At 37.3% G+C, this 22,722-nt stretch overlaps 1 protein-coding gene and 1 long non-coding RNA gene across 3 annotated transcripts in view; one reads left to right on the forward strand and one right to left on the reverse strand.

The window, feature by feature from the left end:
• The window catches only part of Cfap70 (cilia and flagella associated protein 70), a 94,536-nt gene extending 71,955 nt beyond the window's left edge, over positions 1 to 22,581 (forward strand). For both annotated transcript variants that reach the window (XM_071611176.1, XM_027931355.2), the window contains 8 exons: positions 2,704 to 2,862; positions 3,416 to 3,540; positions 5,119 to 5,271; positions 6,015 to 6,176; positions 6,522 to 6,611; positions 11,628 to 11,729; positions 21,580 to 21,627; positions 22,501 to 22,581. In XM_071611176.1, the coding sequence (XP_071467277.1) occupies positions 2,704 to 2,862; positions 3,416 to 3,540; positions 5,119 to 5,271; positions 6,015 to 6,176; positions 6,522 to 6,611; positions 11,628 to 11,729; positions 21,580 to 21,627; positions 22,501 to 22,581 (920 nt within the window). The remainder of the gene's footprint in view (positions 1 to 2,703; positions 2,863 to 3,415; positions 3,541 to 5,118; positions 5,272 to 6,014; positions 6,177 to 6,521; positions 6,612 to 11,627; positions 11,730 to 21,579; positions 21,628 to 22,500) is intronic.
• Positions 412 to 22,505, reverse strand: LOC139705428 (uncharacterized). The gene is made up of 3 exons (XR_011707318.1): positions 21,534 to 22,505; positions 6,656 to 6,723; positions 412 to 6,161 (listed from the first exon to the last, which is right to left on the reverse strand). It is a non-coding gene; the product is annotated as an uncharacterized lncRNA (long non-coding RNA).
• Positions 22,582 to 22,722: the final 141 nt, after the last annotated feature.

A 22,722-nucleotide genomic window follows, 5' to 3' on the forward strand; every position in this document is an offset into this window, starting at 1 on the left:
CATTTATCACTAGCAGAATAATGTACTTGTGTTTCACTTGATTTGCCTCAGCTTCTTATGTTCCCAATTTACCCACATCCAACAATTCAGTTTCCATTCTATCATTCATAGGACTGATGACTAACTTATAGTAATGGCAGCAGCATAAGGTGGTGTGGTAAGTCCTTTTAGGAATACCAATATAAGATATGAAATATTTAGGGATGGGGATCTAACGCAGTGTAGAACGTTTGCTTGGCATGTCCAAGGCCTTGGATTCAATCTCCAGCACACTGCAACATACACATATAAAACATTTTAAAAAAACAACTATTTGAAAGTGATCATCTGGTTTCTATCATAGGTAATCAGCTCTTCTACTGTAGTTTGAAAGCAACTGTAGAAAATATATTAGCACTGCATTTAAAAATATTTGACTGTGCTCAAAAACAACTTTATTTACACATACAAATGGTAAGCCAGCCTGGCACAGTGGCGCATTGCCTATAATCCCAGCAACTTGAGAGGCAGAGTGAGGATCCCAAGTTCAAAGCCAGCCTCACTAACTTAGTGAAGCCCTAGTTAACTTATCCTGTCTCAAAATAAAAAATAAAGAGAGCCAGGTATGGTGGTATATGCCTGTAATCCCAGCAGCTGGGGAGGCTGAGGCAGGAAGATTGCAAATTCAAAGCCAGCCTCAGCAGTTTATCAAGGTCCTAAACCACTTAACAAGACCCTGTCTCTAAATAAAAATTTAAAAAGGGCTGGGGATTTAGCTCAGTGCCCCTGGGTTTAATCCCTGGTACCAAAAAAATAAATTAAAAAAAATAAAAAGGGCTTGGAATATGGCTCAGTGGTTAAGTGCTCCTAGGTTTAATCCCCAGTATAAGGAAAAATAACCAAAACAGTTTCGGCACCATAATGAAAGCACAAATAACCGGGATGGGAGCAGACTTCATGGATCAGCTCTGCCTTTTATTCAGCAGCAGAGTCAGGCATCAGAGGGGCTCACTTTCTGGTAGAAATGGTCACTGGTTACAAGAGGGCTTGAGTTTTTATAGGTTACACTGAGAGGTGTAACATATAGGTTACATTGAGAGAATGTGTCAGTTTGGGCACTCAGGCAACAGGTTGTGAGAATTTGAAACTTATTTTTACTGGACAAGGATGTAGGGTAGAATGTTTCTCTCTTTTCTCCAGGAGTCACTGGGAAAGGATTAATGTTTGGCTGTCTCCTCTGAGGTCTATAGTCACTGGAAAGAATTTACTGGGAAAGGATCAATATTTGTCCCTTCCCAGGGACTGCCATTTTAGGATTGATGTTTGCCTCTTTCAAGGGATTGTCTTGTCACTGGGAAAGGATTTACTGGGGAAGAATCAATGTTTTGCTTTCTTTCTCCTTCCCTCCTCCTGTCTTGGGGGGTTGTCATTTTCCATATCCTTCACCTGGTACCCCCCCACCCCGAAATAAAAGGGCAAGCCAGATGTGGCCAATAGGCCATTGCTTGCATATTTCTGTCTTAGAGCAACCCCAATCAAATAGTTATATACTATAATATACTACAAATAAGTCAAAATGAATGCTAAAGAATGTTCACATCACACACAGGAAGGCAGGGAAAAAAGGAAATAACAGAATAAAAAGCAGAGAAGACAAATTGAAAACAAACAATGAAATGGCATACTTAAATCCTGTCATATAAGGAATTACTATGGTAAACTGAAAAATGGCTCCTCGAAGATGCCCCTTTTCTAGTTCCTGGGATCTGTGATTGTTACATTATATGGCAAAAGAGACTTCTGGTGTAATGAAGTTAGATTTTGAAACAGGGAGATTATTTTGGATTATCTAGGTTGGCCCCTTTTGAGGGCATACTCCTAATATCTGGCATAGACATGTTCAAATATAGCTGCTCTGTGATTTTTATTATTTTTTGAATAGTGAAATAAAAAGAATAGAATTTCTTGGGGCTGGGGTTGTGGCTCAAGTGGTAGTGCACTTGCCTAGCATGCGTGAGGCACTGGGTTTGATCCTTAGCACCACATAAAAATAAAATAAAGGTTAAAAAAAAAAAAAGAATAGAGTTCCTGTTCTCTGAGGGCTTTAATGTTATCAAAAAATATATTTTTCTTATCTGGATTCTTGAGATCCTGGATTTAGAAAGTAACTTTTATAATCACAATCCATTTGATATTGTGATTTGGATTTTACAGCAAGGTTGTATAGGGGTGGGGTGTGATATAGTGATAAAAGTTGTGCTATCAATTTAGATTATCTCCTTAAGTTATTCAAAAATGTAAGCAAGTCTATCAAAGTCTGTCCATGCAGTTTAGGGAATATGTTTCTCATGTTTTACAAATTTTATCTTCTATAATAACTTTAAAATTTCTTTTTGTAGTTGTAGATGGGCAGAATGCCTTTATTTTATTTGTTTATTTTTACATGGTGCTGAAGATTGATCCCAGTTCCTCAAGCATTCTAGGCAAGCGCTCTGCCACTGAGTTATAACCCCAGCCCTGTAATAATTTTTTTTAATATTTATTTCTCAGGTGTAGATGGACACAACACAATGCCTTTATTTTTATGTGGTGCTAAGGATTGAACCCAGGTCCCGCCGGTGCTAGGCGAGCGCTCTACCGCTGAGCCACAATCCCAGCCCCTGTAATAACTTTTTAATACCCAAGATAGGAAGTGATTTTTAAATCAAAATGTAATCTATTTAGGAGCAGGAGCTGCATTATCCATTCTAGATGAATTTCTTGAAGAATCTTCCAAACTGCCATCTGAGTCAGGAGAACCCATATTGTCTACACAATTTCAGGATTCAAGTATTGACCCCAAACAATCCAACCTGTTTTTCAAGGAGATACCGGAAAAAAAAGGTAACTAGGAATTAAGACTTCCACTTGAAATGGGGGCATAAACAAACTAGGCAAGGATGAAAACTCTCATGATTATATAGGCAACAATGCTGACTTGTTTGAAATTAATATTGCCTACATTCTTTCGGATTATTCTAAGCTCTGAAGTTCAAAAACAGAGGTGTAACTTCTTTAGTAAGCAAGGATTTTAAGCTCACCCAAGTAGTTCACAAAAGACCTTGACTGACTCATGAGTTCTCCTCTTTATGGGCCATTGCTGGAGACAGTCTACTGCTTTCTAGATGATGATCTTTTTCATGTATTATTACATAAGAATATTTTCCCTACTATGCTAGTGGGTCTGATCTTCTGATATTTTCCCTTTATATCTAATCATCTATCCTTTTTTAATATTTTTTTCTTAGTTGTTGATAGATCTTTATTTATTTTTTAAATTTATTTATACATGGTACTGAGAATCAAACCCAGTGCTTCACACATGCCAGGCAAGTGAGCTACCACTGAGCCACAGTCCCAGCCCTGATCTTCTATCCTTTTAATATAATATTTTCAGAAGCACCAAAATGTCAAGATTCATCAGCTATTCTGCAACCTGCTCCTTATTCTGGTGTTTCCCAAACTCCTACTACAATCTTCATGGAGACCATACGCTTCTTGATGAAAGTCAATGCTGTGCAGGTCAGACTATTTGGAAAAGGACATTAGATGGAAAGACTTTAATGAATTACTTTTTATATTCATAGTGTTTTCTTTGTAAGCTTAAATATGTATGAAGCAGAAATCAAATAAACTTTTTTTGAGAGGCGCTGGAGATAGAACCCCTGGGTGCATACTAGTCCTGGTGCATGCTAGGCACATTCTACCATCGCGCTATATACCCAGCCCTTCAAATATACTTTCCAGAGCACACCTTAAGCCCAATAGGAAAAACATGCAAACATGAACCACTCTCTGCGGATGGCACTAGCACACCTCACTGCAAGTCTCCTCCCTACTGTAGAATACCAGCAGAACCAAGTCAGACTCTTTAAGTATTTGCAGCCTGATATCACTTTCTTTGGGGAATTAATGTGGGCTAAGGGTTCATAGGAACCTTCTCATACCTTTTTTTTCCTTTTTAGATCTGATCAATTGAAAACAGATGCATAGTGCCATATGGGGAAGGGGTTAAAATATTACATTATTTTTATCAATAAAGCTGGGATTAAGAATATAAGTGTTCCCACATTTAACTTACCCTTGCAGTCATAGGTGGAGCAGCTGGAGAACTGCAGCCTCCTCCCAGAAAAGAAGCACATTCTATGAGATCTACCCTACCACATGTCAAACAAGAAGCATATCCATGAGCAAAAGATATCCAAGTACAAAAGATAGCAAGATCCAGGAGCCAAGGGATTTGGCCCTGATCTTAGCACATTAACTCTTCACAATTAGAAACAGGCTCTCTTTTTTCCCAATTAAATAAGTCATTATTCGCCTTAGGTCAGAGAGCCAAAAGGCAGGTAGAGAGAGCAACTACACCCACTATCCTCACCCAGTATTTTCCTAAGAAGGTAAAAGTATCAGTGGAGGTTTTATATTATAGGCTGAATGGGAATAGACTGAGAATACAAGAAGGGTTTCCCTGTGCTCAACATCTGACTTGTCAAATTTGCAGCCCTTTTGAAGTGTGAAAAACAAATAGCTCCAAATACAAGATGTGGCAGAAACAGATATTTGTTTTCAGGTCTAGAGTCTAGAATCATAGAGAGGCAAGATTTGCCTCACCATGTGTTTCCTTATGGTGACAGCTGTCTGTTACTTGGTGTGTAAATGGGATGGTTGAGGCAATGCCTTTGTCTGCTGCATAATAAATACATTCTAAAACTCACCTCGTATCATGACTAGCAAGATCAGAATTGTGTGATATTGCAGGTTATTCTCTTGGAAATATCTCCATTTGGTGCCTAAGTGAGTAGTTGATAATGGAACATGAAATATACTGAATGTTTGTAATTCACTCCGTGTCTCACCATGATTATCCTAGAAGTATAGTGTGTGAAGCTTCTAGAAATGTGGCTTACTGGTACTTTCTTTATATAGTATGAAAAGCAAAGAAAACCTACCTGCAACCCTTTGAAGTTGAGGATAATAATTTCATTCTATAAGATGTTCATTATTGGTTATTATCAGAGACAGAATCCTTCAAATGTGAAAGCTATGGGACTAATGCAGTGCAGCCATGTACATGTTCCTTATGGTCTGATTTCATTGTAGTATGTGCACAGAGTACTCGCACATGAGCTGTTATGCCCTCAAGGAGGCCCCAGCTGTGAATATTACTTGGTGCTGGCCCAGACACACCTTCTGAAGAAGGACTTTACCAAGGCAGAGGAATGCCTTCAACATGCAGTCCGGCTGGACTACCTGGTAATGACTTTTGCAAGAAGCTCTGGGGTGGGAGAAGGAGTGAGCAGGCCTTATTAAAGTTAATGATGCCTGCTGGGCATTGCCAAGTACACCTGTGGTCCCAGCACTTGGAAACCTGAGGCAGGAAGATGAATTAAGACCAGGAGTTCTAGGCCATTTCGGGTAACACAATGAGACCTAGTCTCAAAAAATAGTGGTTATGGGCTGGGGTTGTGGCTCAGTGGTAAGCGCTCGCCTAGCACATATGAGGCCCTGGGTTTGATCCTCAGCACCACATAAAAATAAATAAATAAAATAAAGGTATTGTGTCCAACTACAACTAAAAAATAAATATTAAAAAAATAGTGGTTATATGTTAGAGGTAGATTTTTGGTGACCAGGGGTGGGGCCATTGGCTGTCAGTAAACTCTATATATACTAGTCCATTTGTTTTCTTAAGTAATCATGAGTTTTGCTGAGGGAAGAGAAAAGGAGAAAGAGCTCTTTCACAGATAATGTTTACCTATTTCAAGTTTTTTAGACCTGCTTTCTGCTTGGTTATGCTTGAATGTTTTTCTTAATATTTACCCCAAAGACAAAATGGTTTTGAAGAATACAAGAAAGAAATGAGACGACAGACCTAGAAAAATACCTTCCAGTGCTGTGAAATGCTTCTGAGTGCTCACAGAATGTTAAACATAGTCACTAATGTACTTTTAAATATCACCTCATCCCATTTTACTACTTGTTGTTTACTTTCTCAGAACCCTAATGTCTGGGGCATGAAAGGTCATCTCTATTTTCTGAGAGGAGATCATGCTGAGGCCAAGGCATGCTACGAGCGAACCATTAGTTTTGTATTGGATGCTTCTGAGATGCACTTCATATTCCTGCGACTGGGGCTCATCTATCTGGAAGAAAAAGAGGTAAGGTATAGCGGAAGGATAGTAATCATGTAACTTAAGCCATGGTCTGGTACCTGATATAGTTCAAATATTTATATCTTATAACCAGTATTATGATAATGAGGCTTTTATATCCAAAGGTAAAGACTGGCCCAATTTTTAACTCCTAATTTTTGGTACATCTGTTACTGCCATAAAACCAAAAGCTAGTTTGCCTTCTCGTCCCCACCCCCAAGAAATTTTACTCCTTAATCTTAAGAGTATCCTATTTTTCCATGAGGTGGTCCCTGTCTCACCATGATTATCCTAGAAGTATAGAGTGTGAAGCTTCCAGAACTGTAGCTTAGTAGTACTTTCTTTCTATAGTACGAAAAGGCAAAGAGAACCTACCTGCAAGCCTGTAAGAGGTCACCTTCATGTCTAACCTGGCTAGGAGTGGGAATCGCCTGTTATCGGGTAAGAGAATGAGGTCTTGAGACCAACCCATGCACACTAATGACCTTGATTCCTTGGTCTTCTGTCACACTGGGGTTTGTGATGATGGCAGGGTAGCAATCATGGCAGTCTGCTGTAATGAGAAGCCGCTTTAAAAAGCTGTTCATGAACTGAAGATCAATCTAATTTAGAAAAAGAAAATATCCTTAAAAATTCTACAAAAATCTGAATCAGGAAGCTATATAAAATTTTTCACATTATTTGGTTTAGGTACACTTTAGTGACATTATCTGTGAGAAAAAGATTATGTGGGAAATGAAGAATCTACTCAATTAAAAAATCAATTGATAGCTAGGCATGGTGATGCACACTTATAATCCCAGCAGCTCCAGAGGCTAAAACAGGAGAATCCTGAGTTCAAAGCCAGCCTCAGCAATGGTGAGGCACTAAGCCTCAGTGAGACTGAATGGGACCCTGTCTCTAAATAAAATACAAAAATAGGGCTGGGGATGTGGCTCATGGTCAAATGCCCCTGAGTTCAATCACTGGTACCAAAAAAATAAAAATAAAAAAATTTATATTTATTAAGCATTGTGACCTGTTTACTGTAGGAGCTATTACAATTCCCAGTAAAAGATTCTGCTCTACCTCTCCTAAAAATTCACTGCTCGCCCTTCCATCCTGTCATCCAGTCTTTAAAAGAGGCATATATCTTACAATTCTTGTTTAATTTCTTCACATGTATTCTTAATCCCATTTCTCTGTTTTCTACTCTCTAATTTTTTTCTTAACTTTTATCTTCCCCATGTTTCCTTTTTTATTATACTACCACCACTTGATTGTTATCCTTAACAAAAGAATTATCTCTGTTCCCTGTTTTCTCTTCCTTATTGGTATTATGTTCATTATGGAAAATTTAGAAGATACAAAATATGAAGAAAAAAGTTTGCATAATCCCCAAATCCCAACAGAGAAAAACCACTGTTACCATTTGTATGCATTTTCCTTCACTCTTGTTCACATATACAGTTGAAAGCCTTTTTTTTTTTTTTTTTAAGAAGAATCTAGCCCCAAACTTCTGGGCTCAAATAATGCTATTGCCTCAGCTTCTGTATAGCTGAGATTATTGGCAGGCACTGCTGCACCGAACTATGAAAACAATTTTAATGCCTAATATATATAAAGATTGCAAGGCAATATATATATTTGAGATATACATATATTACTATATATTATATATGCAGTATAAGTATTATATAGAATATATAAATATAATATAAATATGACATTATATGTGAATATAATTATTATATATTGTATAATGTATATTATATTAATTATATATTATTTACATAATATATAATTATATATTGCCTTGTAATCTTTACGCAATATGTATATGTATTATAATTATATATAATATATATATTTATCCTTATAATCTGTTTTCTACTAAATATAACATTACTATCTTTTCGCATCACCAAATAATCTAAAACATGAGTTCGAATGCCTGCATGATGTTCTGTGGTATAGATATGTAAGTAGGATGACCCTGTATTTTTTATCTCATAAGCCAGGACACTAGTGAGACTGAAAAAGGTGATGTTATAATTATACTGGGATACAGGCTTATGCCTTACTGGGAATCAGAACTTATGTTCATATACATAAGCCATGTGCCTCCTGCTCTGCCTTCCCAGAAAGGATATAAACCATCTGTGTCTGTTAGAAAACTGGGAGCATTCTAAAAAATAAAAGAGATCAACTACACAAACTATTCAGTATAGTCATGATTCTGTTTGTTTCGAGTATTATAAAAAAGTATTCTTATTAAGATAGAAACAGCCAGGCGCAGTAGTGCATGCCTGTAAATCTCAGCTACTCCGCAGGCTGAGGCAGGGGGATTGCAAGTTCAAAGCCAGTCTAGGCAACTTGTGAAACTCTGTCTCAAAATTTTAAAACTAAAAAAAGAAAATGGGGGCTAGGATACACAGTTCAGTGGTAGAATACCCTGGTTCAATCCCCAATACCCCTGAAAAAGAAACAGAAACAAAAAAAACTATCGCTAAGATGTCCAAGTAATTCCTCCATCAATATTTTAGTCATACTATTCCTATATCTGGATATTCTATAATTTATTTGACCAGTTATTATTAGTCCTGTTATTTTATACAGTCATACTTTTATACATGAAGCTGAAATAAACATTTTTGTACTTAAATTAACTGTGATTATTTCCTCAGGATATATTTCTAAAAGACTGTATATTTTTAAAGTCTCGCCTTCTAGAAAGGCTTTATACTGATTTATACTCTCTGGTAGAAGTGTGAGAGTCCATTTAACTATTACCTCAATCTGAGAGGTATCTTATTTGCAGTTGTATAACTAATAAGTCTGAAATAATATTGTATATATTTCTGAAGAAATTGTTCATTTCTCTGTCCCATTTAATTAATGCTCACTTCATTGCCATCAAGCATATACCTCTTTCCACTTGGATGAAATTCTCTAACAAAAAAGTCCCCTATGACACCCTAATTGCCAAATGCAACACTTAGATGAAGTTGTCACCTAGGTGAAAATCTCTGTGGCACTTAACTCTGTTGACCATGTCCTTCCTGAAGTGGTCTCTTCCCATAGCTTTTACAACAATGCATTCACGTCCTGCCAAATCTGTACCTTCATCTCTGATATTTCTTTCTTGGCTCTTTTTGCTGGATCCTCATGTTTTCCCCACCGTAGTTTATGGGCTCCTCTGGGCTCTATGGTGAGTCCTTCTCTATGTCACATGTTTTCCCTAAGAAGTATCATCTATCCCCATGGTCTTTTTTTTTTTTTTAAATATTTTTTTAGTGTTGTTGATAAGACTTTTATTTCATTTATTTATTTGTGGTGCTGAGAATCAAACCCAATGCCTCACACACGTCAGGCAAGCGCTCTGCCACTGAACCACAATCCCAGCCCCTACCCCCATTGTCTTAACTACCACTTGTGCCCTAATGAATTCTTAACCTTTAGTTTTTAACACTTTTCAAGTTCTGGCTGGTCCTTGTATCACACAGCTCCATTTAATGGTTCACCAGATACCTCAAAATGAACATATACAAAATATTTAGTCTTAAGAGATGGGTTAACCATTTGTGACCCAGGAGCATTCTCACATTCCCTTAAGCCTTGAGCTTCTCATGTGTTCTCTATCTTAGTGAATGGAATGATCATGAACCAAATCAACCAATCCAGAAACCAAAGATGTATCATATTATATTCCCATTAATTTTAATTAGGCATTAAATATCCTAATGATTTTGTCTCCTAAATGTTGAGTCTATTGACTCTTGATGTTTCTATTTTTATTACTGTAATTTATATCTCATCCCCTCTTTACCTGCTAATGTGGTCTCCTGTCCTCCTTCAACTCATTATCAAAATGAACTTTAAAATATGCAAATGCCATGTTACTTTTCCTACTTTAATGGCTACTTCTTGTTTCAGAATAAAATTAAAATTTCTTTGAACAATATATATGTTCCGTTTGCTTCCCATCTCTCATCTTGTTTCCTTTACTTCCCCCTCTTCCTTCCTTCCTTCCCATCTCCCTCCCTCATTCCTCCTACCAACTCCATCTCTATTTTTCCCAACTACACAGCATACTTAGTTTCTTGAGCATGCTGTACTCTCTCATGACTCCATGCCTTATTCTTTTTATCTCGAATGCCTTTCTTCACCTTGAACAACTAACAAATCCTGCTTATCCTTCAAGATTCATTTTAGTGTTTCTTCTCTGAGGCTATCCTTTAATCTCAGAGTACAATTAATCCTGTTTTCCTGTGTCTTTCCACTGGATTATATGTATGCTTTTATTACAGAAATATTTACTCTGTAATTGAAATATGTAAAAAAAAAGCATAATGAAAAATCAAACATATCTGTCAGTAAGGTCTTTGAGGGCAAAATTTATGTTTATTTTTTGATGTAGGCATCTAGCATACAGCTTGGCACAGAGTAAATCCTCAGCACATGTAAGCTGAGTAAATAATGAATGAAATCAGTGTCTCAAGAGACATTTAAAGTGCGGGCCAAAGTATGGGCATGACTAAAAGGCCCATCCATCTTGTCTTGGGCAGAGAAACTCATATATTAAAAAAAATAAGAATATTTTTTAGTTGTAGTTAAATAAATAAAATAAAGGTATTATCTATTTGTATGTGGTGCTGAGGATCGAACCCAGTGCCTCACACGTGCTAGGCGAGCGCTCCACCGCTGAGCCACAATCCCAGCCCTCATTCTTCTTTTAAAACAAAAGTATATTGAGTTACTGTATTGGGGGAGGTGAAGACAGGCTTATTATTTCCTTAGACCTTTTGAAAGTTTTACAAAGAAAACTCATAGTTTAAGGAAGCAGTCATGATTTTATGTGATTTTTATGATTTTATTTTATCTCAGGGGGGTATCCTAGAGATCCTGAATACTATATTGATTACTCGGGATCAGGCTTTAAATAACATTTTAGGAGAAAGGAAGCCTTCTCAACAGTAGTATTTTAACAGACTCTAATCTCAAGAAAGAAAAGCAAACTTCAAAGAAAAAAACCTAAAAAGGTATCTGACAGTCCACTGTAGATGGGAAAAATCACTGAATGACGCACACATGATAGTGAGTATTCACGACTTTCCAATCCAAGGACTTAAAGCTTCATGGTTCACAGAAGACCTGTGGGACTGCTATAGAGGGAAGGAGGAAGAGGGCTATAGAGGGAAGGAGGAAGAGGAAGTTGAGTCTCAGGCAGGGTTCCAGAATCTCCTATCTCACTTTTTAGTCAGAGCAGTTTCTCTTTTAATTTGGTTCATATATTGTACCACCACCTAATATTTTGTTTGACTAATTTGGATGCTAAAAATATAAAACAATGATAACCACTGGTAGTGATCATGGACATACATTACTTGGACATAGTGGTTTTATCTAAGCTGACTCCAGCTGTTTAAGTGGAGACTACTTTACCTTACAATTCATGTGTCTCTCTTTGCTGTCAAGCTGGAAGAGCTCATGGAGGCGGAAGATGCTCTCTCTGAAGCTAATGTGTTAAACAACTACAATGCTGAAGTATGGGCATACCTGGCTCTGGTCTGCCTGAAAGTGAGTATTCTTATTCTTATGCAATGCCTTTTAGGGAGCAGAGGTTAGGGGCAAAGTAAGTGAGAGATAGAAGATGGCTATTAATGCATAATAGTTGTAGTTTAATGAGATCTAGATTTGGTCATTATTACCGATGACAACGGAAAGGCCAACCCTGAGAATCCTCTACTTGCAATGTATATAAAACTCATATATTCAAATGTGATTTTCTAGTTAAGGGAGTTCTAAAAATGTGACCATTGTTCTGTTAGAACACAAACCAGATTAAGGATCCATGAAGGAGATGCTCTCTGAGTCTTTCTGAATCATTTCTTTCTCTAAACCTGTGGCTGAGGGTGCTTGTCCTTGATTCATATGGGAAACAGGTTGAAGAAGGTATTATGGGAGTTCTTGATAGGTACTTTACCTATTAAAAAAATAACTCTCCTATAGTGAGACTTAAATAACTTGCACATTAGTCTAAGATCAAATTGGGAATAATGAGAGCCACCCTCAGTTTTTTCTTTAACCTTTATTTATTTATTTTTATTTGGATCGAACCCAGTGCCTCACATGTACTAGGCAAGTGCTCTGCCACTGAGCTACAATTCCAGTCCCACCCTCAGTTTTTCAATGACCAATGACACGAAAGAGGGAATATTATAAGGGAAATGAACAAAATAAAAATGTAATTTGTATGTAAATTTTTTTCACAGTATTTCCTAGTGGCTCAAAATGGGAAACATTTGTTTACTCCATCAGTGAATGAGTAAACAAAATGAGAATATTTACACAATATAGTACTACTCCATAATTACGATGAAATTTTGATACATATTAGCAATGTGGATGAGCCTCAAAAACATTAATGTAAATGAAAAAAGAAAGGTAGAAAGACTACATCTGTTATGATTCCCTTTATTTGAAATTAGAGAAACTATATAAATAGTAAAAATAGATTAATGGTTGTCTGGAGGCAAGGGTGGGGTGAGAATGAGGACTATAAAATAGGCATGAAAAAACTTTATTTTATTTTTTGGTACCAGGGATTGAACCCAGGAGCACTGAACCACAGAGCCACATCCCCAGCCCTTTTTGGTTTTTTGAGGCAGGGTCTCACTAAATCCTTAGGGCCTTGGCTTTGAACTTGTGATCCTCCTGCAGCAATCTCCAGATCTGCTGGGATCATAGGCGTGTACCACCACAACAAATACATGAAGAACTTTTCAGGGTAACAGAAGTCTTTTAAAACTCGATTATGGCTGAGGTTGTGGCTCAGCAGTAGAGCGCTTGCCTAGCACGCAAGGCCCTGGGTTTGGTCCTCAGCATCACATAAAAAAAAAAAAAAAAAATCAATAAAATAAAAGGTATTGTTAAAAAAAAAAAAAAACCCACAAAACCTGGGCTGGGGTTGTGGCTCAGCAGTAGAGTGCTCACCTAGCACAGGCGGGACCCGGGTTCGATCCTCAGCACCACATAAAAATAAAGGCATTGTGTTGTGTCCATCTACACCTAAAAAATAAATATATATATATTTTTTATAATTTTAATATTTATTTTTTAGTTTTCGGCGGGCACAACATCTTTGTTTGTATGTGGTGCTGAGGATCGAACCCTGGCCGCGCGCATGCCAGGCAAGCGTGCTACCACTTGAGCCACATCCCCAGCCCCCCTAAAAAATAAATATTAAACAACAACAACAATAAAACTGGATCATGGTGATGGTTGAACAACTTACTAGACCTTGAAAGTAGTGAACTCTGTGGTATATAAAGTGTGCTTTAATGTAAGCCATTTTAAAAACACAATTTAGTCTCTGAAAATGAGGAGCAAGTAGATATTTAATAAATAGTGGTGGGGAAATTGGATTCTACCCATTTGAAAAAGAAATTAGTTTCTTATCTCACACCCCCCTACAAACACACACACACACACACAATTCCAGCTGGTTTAAAGACCCAAATCTTAAAAGCAAAACCTGTTGAATACCTAGAACAAATACAGAGAAGATTCCTATGATCTTGGTTTATGGAAGTTTTCTTAGGGCTCTAAAAGCACAAACTAAAAATAAAACACCAGTAAATGAACTACTTTAAGGTTGGAAACTCACACATATCAAAACAGAAAACCCAGTGATATAAAATTAGTATCCAAGTTATATAAATAGCTCCTATAATAAGGGAAAAAAAAAAAACCCCTATCAACAAACTGGTTTAAAAAATAGGCACAGGATAGGAATATGCAGCTTGCTAAAGTAGATCACTAGTAAGCATGAAAATACAATTCAAAATAATGTGACAAATTCACAATTCTTGAGGCAAAAATCAAAATAATGTGACAAATTCACAATTCTTGAGGCAAAAATTAAAGTATGGTATTACCAACATTAATGAGGATTCTCATAATTGCTAGTGGATGTAAATCAGTACCACAGTATAAACTTTTTAAGTGCACTGTAACATTATTTACTCACATTCCTACCTGTAATCTGGCAATGCTGCCGCAGTCTGGCTGGGCAAACAAAGGGGGGGGGTGTGTGACAAGGAACTTGTGAAGGTTGATACAGCGGGAGCCGCTTTATTACGGGACAGAGAAGTATATATACCCAACTAATTACACACAGCTTAACTTAATTAACATAAACTAGATACAGCAGTCAACCAATAAGGAATCAGCATCTTAATGATTACACACAGCTTAACTTAATTAACATAAACTAGACACAGCAGTCAGTCATTAAGGAATCTCTATCATCTTAATGGTTCGCTGGCGTTACTTCTCAAACCACTCCTCTTGGCAAAGTGCCAGGCGCCATCTTGACTTGTCTATGGCTCTCAACACAATGCCATATCTAAATACGTTTCTTAAGAAAAATACATGATAAGTGCCACGACCAGCAAAACTAGCATGTTAGCAGCAGCCAAACTAGCATGTTCCAGCAAGGGGCAATGAGAGATGGGAAGAAATAAAGAGGAAACACAGGCAGATCTTGATGATAAAGCAGCTGGAGTCAGATGGAGCAGCTGCTCTCTGATGGAGAATCAGGTCTCAAGAATTACACCAGCAATCTTTATCATATATGTCTCTAAATCAGATGAAAGGCTATGCAAGCATTATTCTTTTTTTTTTTAAAAAAAATATTAGTTGTAGTTGGATACAATACCTTTATTTTATTTATTTACATGTGGTGCTGAGGATGAACCCAGGGCCTCCACTAAGCCACAACCCCATCCCCAAGCATTATTCTTTGTATTCATGAAGTTAACAGAATTAGCAACAGAATGCAGCTATTTCCTCAGTTACATTCTATAGTTGCAATGTGCAATGTTAGGAGCTTTGTGCAGCTCTGAAGAAAGTCCACTGTTTAAAGTTACTAATTTGAGGGCAGATTCAGGAGCATGGAACTGGTGAAACATTGTTGTTTCCTTAGCAAGGAAGTTCCTTCATTCCCAGGAGCTGCTGTGCCTGAGAATAAGGTCAAAGCTGATAAGACTCTAGCATGGAGGACATCTCCATATGCCTTTACACAGAAACTTTCCCAGTCAACAAGTATGCCATAGGCATGAAGTCATCAGGGAGCCCAACCTCAGACACTAGTCTCCCAGTGACTATCACCACTCTCCACACATAAGAATGTATATCTTTATTTCATGGAAGCTCTATTAAGCATTACTGTAATGATGTTCAGAATAATAAAATTATTTTTCAAAACTGCTTGGAGGGGCTGGGATTGTGGCTTAGCGGTAGAGCACTCGCCTAGCATGTGAGGCCCTGGGTTCGATCCTCAGTACCACATAATAAAATAAAATAAAGGTATTGTGTCCAATTACAACTAAAAGTAAATGTTAAAAAAAAAAAAAAAAAAAACCTGCTTTGACTATTCTGGATGCTCACATCATTTGGGCCTCTGCCTCCCTTCATCAGGAGGGAGTCAGAGGTAGTAGTGGTAGAAAGAGTAGGTATACTGGAACTTCAGGAGGTAATATTTCAGATGGTAGATGCTGTAGGAAGTGAGGGTTTGGGGCATCCAAATTTTGTGAATTAGTAAAAATTCCACATGACTAGCACTGATCAGGAGATTGGATTAAACATCCAAAGTTCCCTTGCAGTGCAAATATTCTGTGGTTTTTTACATATAAGCTTTCCTTAGTGACTATACATATTCTAACTTCTTATATTCAAACTTGTGAAGTGTAATAGGGAAAACATATCATCTCATTTAACTCTTGGAGGAGAGCTTCATGCAAAGAATATATCAACTGGGCAGAGTAGTTAGTTTTCTCACCTCATATCCAGAGCTGCATGGAAGGAATCCTAATATTTACTTTTTATAATACATGGAGATGGGATAAAGTATAGTAGGTAAAAACTTGGACTCTGGAGCCAGACTTCATTTTTTTAAAACCCAGATCTTCCACTTACTAGTTAAAAAACCCTGGCAAGTTATTTATAATCTCTGTGCCTTAAGTTTCTGTTAACATGGAATGATAAATAATAGTAATTATCTGGGAGTGAGGTGGCACATGCCCATAATCCCCAGTGGCTTGGGAGGCTGAGGCAGGAGGATCACGAGTTCAAAGCCAGCCTCAGCAACTTAGCAAGGTTCTAAACAGCTTAGCAAGACTTCGTCTCAAAATGAAATATAAAAAGGGTTGGGGGACTGGGATTGTATCTCAGCGGTAGAGTGTTTGCCTAGCATGTGTGAGGCACTGGGTTCAATCCTCAGCATCGCATAAAAATAAATAAAGGTATTGGGTTCATCTAACATTTTTTTTTTTTTAATGGGCTGGGGATGTGGCTCAGTGGTTAAGAGCCCCTGATTTCAATCTCTGGTACCAATAATAATAATAATAGTAATTATCTCCAGGTTATAAGGATTAAAAGTGAATATATTTAAAGCACTTAAAACATCATGAGGAAAACAATGGAAATCACATGTAAAATGTTGCAATTACTAACAAAATGGCATGAATTCTAGGAGGAACAAATGACTCATGAGCTTTTCAGAAAAAAAAATGAGAGGCCAAATTGTTTCTAAAAATTTCCTGGAAAAGCTACAAGAGAAAGGAAGCAGATTACATTTAGGGGTAACCCAATCAGGATAACAGCTGATCTTTCAACACAGACTCTGAAAGCTAGAAGATCCTGGAATAACATATTTCAAACACTGAAAGAAAATGGGTTCCAACCAAGAATTGTGTATCCAGCGAAATTAAGCTTCAGGATGGAAGATGAAATTAAAACCTTCCACGATAAACAAAAGTTTAAAGAATTCGCAGCTAGAAAACCATCTCTTCAAAACATCCTCGCCAAAACATTACAGGAAGAGGAAATGGAAAATAACAATGAAAACCAACAGTGGGAGGTAGGACAGTAAAGGGGGGGAAAATAATCAAAGAGGAAAACAAACCATGTTTAGTAACAGAAATAAACAAATATGGCTGGAAGAACAACCCATATCTCAATAATAACCCTAAATGTTAATGGCTTAAACTCACCAATTAAGAGACACAGGCTAGTAGAATGGATCACAAAACAAGACCCAACAATATGCTGCCTATAGGAGACGCATTTGATAGGAAAAGACATACATAGGCTGAAGGTGAAAGGTTGGGAAAAATCATATCACTCATATGGACTTCGGAAACAAGCAGGAGTGTCCATACTCATATCAAATAAAATAGATTTCAAGCCAAAGTTAATCAAAAGGGATAAAGAGGGACACTACATACTGCTTAAGGGAACCATACACCAACAAGACATAACAATCATAAATATTTATGCCCCAAACAATGGTGCAGCTATGTTCGTCAAACAAACTCTTCTCAAGTTCAAGAGTCTAATAGACCACCATACAATAATCATGGGAGACTTCAACACACCTCTCTCGCCACTGGACAGATCTTCCAAACAAAAGTTGAACAAGGAAACTATAGAACTCAATAACACAATTAATAACCTAGACTTAATTGACATATATAGAATGTACCACGCAACATCAAGCAGTTACACTTTTTTCTCAGCAGCACATGGATCCTTCTCAAAAATAGATCATATATTATGTCACAGGGCAACTCTTAGACAATATAAAGGAGTAGAGATAATACCATGCATCTTATCTGATCATAATGGAATGAAACTGAAAATCAGCGATAAAAGAAGGAAGGAAAAAAAGCACACATCACTTGGAGAATGAACAATAGGTTACTGAATGATCAATGGGTTATAGAAGACATCAAGGAGGAAATTAAAAAATTCTTAGAGATAAATGAAAACACAGACACAACATATCGGAATCTATGGGACACATTGAAAGCAGTTCTAAGAGGAAAATTCATTGCTTGGAGTTCATTCCTTAAAAAAAGAAAAAACCAACAAATAAATGATCTCACACTTCATCTCAAAATCCTTGAAAAAGAAGAGCAAAACAACAGCAAAAGAAGTAGAAGGCAAGAAATAATTAAAATCAGAGCTGAAATTAATGAAATCGAAACAAAAGAAACAATTGAAAAAATTGACAAAACTAAAAGTTGGTTCTTTGAAAAAATAAACAAAATCGACAGACCCTTAGCCATGCTCGCGAAGAGAAGAAGAGAGAGAACTCAAATTACTAGCATACGGGATGAAAAAGGCAATATCACAACAGACACTTCAGAAATACAGAAGATAATCAAAAACTATTTTGAATCCTTATACTCCAATAAATTAGAAGATAGTGAAGGCATCGATAAATTTCTTAAGTCATATGATCTGCCCAGATTGAGTCAGGAGGATATAGACAATCTAAACAGACCAATATCAATTGAGGAAATAGAAGAAACCATCAAAAGACTACCAACTAAGAAAAGCCCAGGACCGGATGGGTATACAGCAGAGTTTTATAAAACCTTTAAAGAAGAACTAATACCAATACTTTTCAAGCTACTTCAGGAAATAGAAAAAGAGGGAGAACTTCCAAATTCATTCTATGAGGCCAACATCACCCTGATACCTAAACCAGACAAAGACACTTCAAAGAAAGAAAACTACAGACCAATATCTCTAATGAACCTAGATGCAAAAATCCTCAATAAAATTCTGGCGAATCGGATACAAAAACATATCAAAAAATTGTGCACCATGATCAAGTAGGATTCATCCCTGGGATGCAAGGCTGGTTCAATATACGGAAATCAATAAATGTTATTCACCACATCAATAGACTTAAAAATAAGAACCATATGATCATCTCGATAGATGCGGAAAAAGCATTCGACAAAGTACAGCATCCCTTTATGTTCAAAACTCTAGAAAAACTAGGGATAACAGGAACATACCTCAATATTGTAAAAGCAATCTATGCTAAGCCTCAGGCTAGCATCATTCTGAATGGAGAAAAACTGAAGGCATTCCCTCTAAAATCTGGAACAAGACAGGGATGCCCTCTCTCTCCACTTATATTCAACATAGTTCTCGAAACACTGGCCAGAGCAATTAGACAGACGAAAGAAATTAAAGGCATAAAAATAGGAAAAGAAGAACTTAAATTATCACTATTTGCAGATGATATGATTCTATACCTAGCAGACCCAAAAGGGTCTACAAAGAAACTATTAGAGCTAATAAATGAATTCAGCAAAGTGGCAGGATATAAAATCAACACGCATAAATCAAAGGCATTCCTGTATATCAGCGACAAATCCTCTGAAATGGAAATGAGGACAACCACTCCATTCACAATATCTTCAAAAAAAATAAAATACTTGGGAATCAACCTAACAAAAGAGGTGAAAGACTTATACAATGAAAACTACAGAACCCTAAAGAGAGAAATAGAAGAAGATCTTAGAAGATGGAAAAATATACCCTGTCAATGGATAGGCAGAACCAACATCATCAAAATGGCGATATTACCAAAAGTTCTCTATAGGTTTAATGCAATGCCAATCAAAATCCCAAAGGCATTTCTTGTAGAAATAGAGAAAAGCAATCATGAAATTCATATGGAAAAATAAAAGACCCAGAATAGCAAAAACAATGCTAAGCAGGAAGTGTGAATCAGGCGGTATAGCGATACCAGACTTCAAACTATACTACAGAGCAATAGTAACAAAAACAGCATGGTACTGGTACCAAAACAGGCGGGTGGACCAATGGTACAGAATAGAGGACACAGAAACCAATCCACAAAACTACAACTATCTTATATTTGATAAAGGGGCTAAAAGCATGCAATGGAGGAAGGATAGCATCTTCAACAAATGGTGCTGGGAAAACTGGAAATCCATATGCAACAAAATGAAATTGAATCCCTTTCTCTCGCCATGCACAAAAGTTAATTCAAAATGGATCAAGGAGCTTGATATCAAATCAGAGACACGCCGTCTGATAGAAGAAAAAGTTGGCTATGATCTACATACTGTGGGGTCGGGCTCCAAATTCCTCAATAGGACACCCATAGCACAAAAGTTAATAACTAGAATCAACAAATGGGACTTACTCAAACTAAAAAGTTTTTTCTCAGCAAAAGAAACAATAAGAGAGGTAAATAGGGAGCCTACACCCTGGGAACAAATCTTTACTCTTTACACTTCAGATAGAGCCCTAATATCCAGAGTATACAAAGAATTCAAAAAATTAGACAATAAGAGAACAAACAACCCAATCAACAAATGGGCCAAGGACCTGAACAGACACTTCTCAGAGGAGGACATACAGTCAATCAACAAGTACATGAAAAAATGCTCACCATCTCTAGCTGTCAGAGAAATGCAAATCAAAACCACCCTAAGATACCATCTCACTCCAGTAAGATTGGCAGCCATTAGGAAGTCAAACAACAACAAGTGCTGGCGAGGATGTGGGGAAAAGGGTACACTTGTACATTGCTGGTGGGACTGCAAATTGGTGCAGCCAATTTGGAAAGCAGTATGGAGATTTCTTGGAAAGCTGGGAATGGAGCCACCATTTGACCCAGTTATTCCCCTTCTTGGTCTATTCCCTAAAGACCTAAAAAGAGCATGCTACAGGGACACTGCTACATCGATGTTCATAGCAGCACAATTCACAATAGCTAGACTGTGGAACCAACCTAGATGCCCTTCAATAGACGAATGGATAAAAAAAATGTGGCATTTATACACAATGGAGTATTACTCTGCATTAAAAAATGACAAAATCATAGAATTTGCAGGGAAATGGATGGCATTAGAGCAGATTATGCTAAGTGAAGCTAGCCAATCCCTAAAAAACAAATGCCAAATGTTTTCTTTGATATAAGGAGAGTAACTAAGAACAGAGTAGGGACGAAGAGCATGAGAAGAAGATTAACATTTAACAGGGATGAGAGGTGGGAGGGAAAGGGAGAGAGAAGGGAAATTGCTTGGAAATGGAAGGAGACCCTCAGGGTTATACAGTGGAGGGGGAAGAGAGAGAGGAGGGGAGGGGAGGGGAGAGGAGGGGAGGGGAGGGGAGAGGTGGGGATGGGGGATGGTGGAGGATGGGAAAGGCAGCAGAGCACAACAGACACTAGTATGGCAATATGTAAATCAATGGATGTGTAACTGATGTGATTCTGCAATCTGCATGGGGTGAAGGTGGGAGTTCATAACCCACTTGAATCAAAGTGTGGAATATGATATGTCAAGAAATTTGTAATGTTTTGAACAACCAACAATAAAAAATAAAAAATAAAAAATTCCTGGGCTAAAGGAGAGATTTTAAAAAATATTGGCCTTTACTTACCACCTTTTATTTTCCTGCTTCCCCTTTGAATTCAGTTTCTTAACTAGGAAGGTATAATCCTCTCGTTAGGTAGAAACATTTGGAGAAATGTATTTTTCTTACCATGTGTATGACATGTCATCATCACCAGCTGCTGAACTTTTTTCAGGCTGGACGGCAACTGGAAGCAGAGCAGGCTTACAAGTACACACTAAAGGTATGATGCATATACCTCTGTCATTTTGCCTGCACCATGCTGAGGTTGGGAAACAAGGAGAAAGGTGCTGATTTAATTCAGGACTTTAGAGCGTTTCATGATGTGAATATTTTTAGAGAGATTTTTCTTACTGTCTTTGCCATCATCATGGGGCTGCTAGGTTTTTAACCATAACCTACATGTTGGCTAGGTGATCTTTTTTTCCACTGTTTTAGAATATAGCTTAATGGGAGAAAAGAAACAAGGAACCCTACACTATAGCTATTTTACCTCCAGGGCTTGTTTAGGTATTCCACCCAATGACATTAGCTTACATTGGCCACAGTCAGTCATCTGACTACCTCCAGCTGCCAAGGAAACAGGAATGTGATTTTTGAACTGATTAGTATTGTTGCCCTGGGAAGAAATTAAGATTTTGCCAGTAAGAGAAGGTTATTCAGCAGGTTACTAGATGGCTTTCCTACATACCTAGATTCTAAAATTAAATTCAGATATAATTTAAGTCTGTGATTCATGTATCTCTGATTACTTCCTGTCAATTGCCAGATGGGAATATACATATTAGCCAAGAGATGTTGGTAATAATGTGAACAATTTTAAAAATAAACTTTAATAAAGTGACCTTACAAAAAATGTACAAATCATGAAAGCTCATAGCCCCTGATGCATTTTGAGAAAGTAAAGGTACCCATATAAACAAAATAATGCTCTAAAGTATTTTAATAGAGCTTCCATGAAATAAATATAGGAAAAGCCAATCCCATCCCTGGGGACTTTGCTCTTTAGCTGTGGCCCCATAAATGAGGGGTCATCTTCAAAGATACTTAGGTGTATCAGATATAACCTGTGTACTTCCCCTCCTTGTTCCTGTAGCTGAAACTGAAAGATGAGGCTCTACTTGCAGAAATCCACACAGTACAGGAGATGGTTGGCTTCGGAAATCCATCTTTCTGACATCCTTAAAACTGAAGAATTTTCTGTATGGGACTCTGAGCTCCTTTCCTTTCCAGAGAAAGTTTCACCATATGAAGCCTAGAGCTGGAGAACCAAAGAATGTTTGTTTTCAATGAAGAGAAACTCATTCATTTATTTCCA

This window comes from Marmota flaviventris, chromosome 4, assembly GCF_047511675.1.
Source record: "Marmota flaviventris isolate mMarFla1 chromosome 4, mMarFla1.hap1, whole genome shotgun sequence".
NCBI classification, from domain to species: Eukaryota; Metazoa; Chordata; class Mammalia; order Rodentia; family Sciuridae; genus Marmota; species Marmota flaviventris.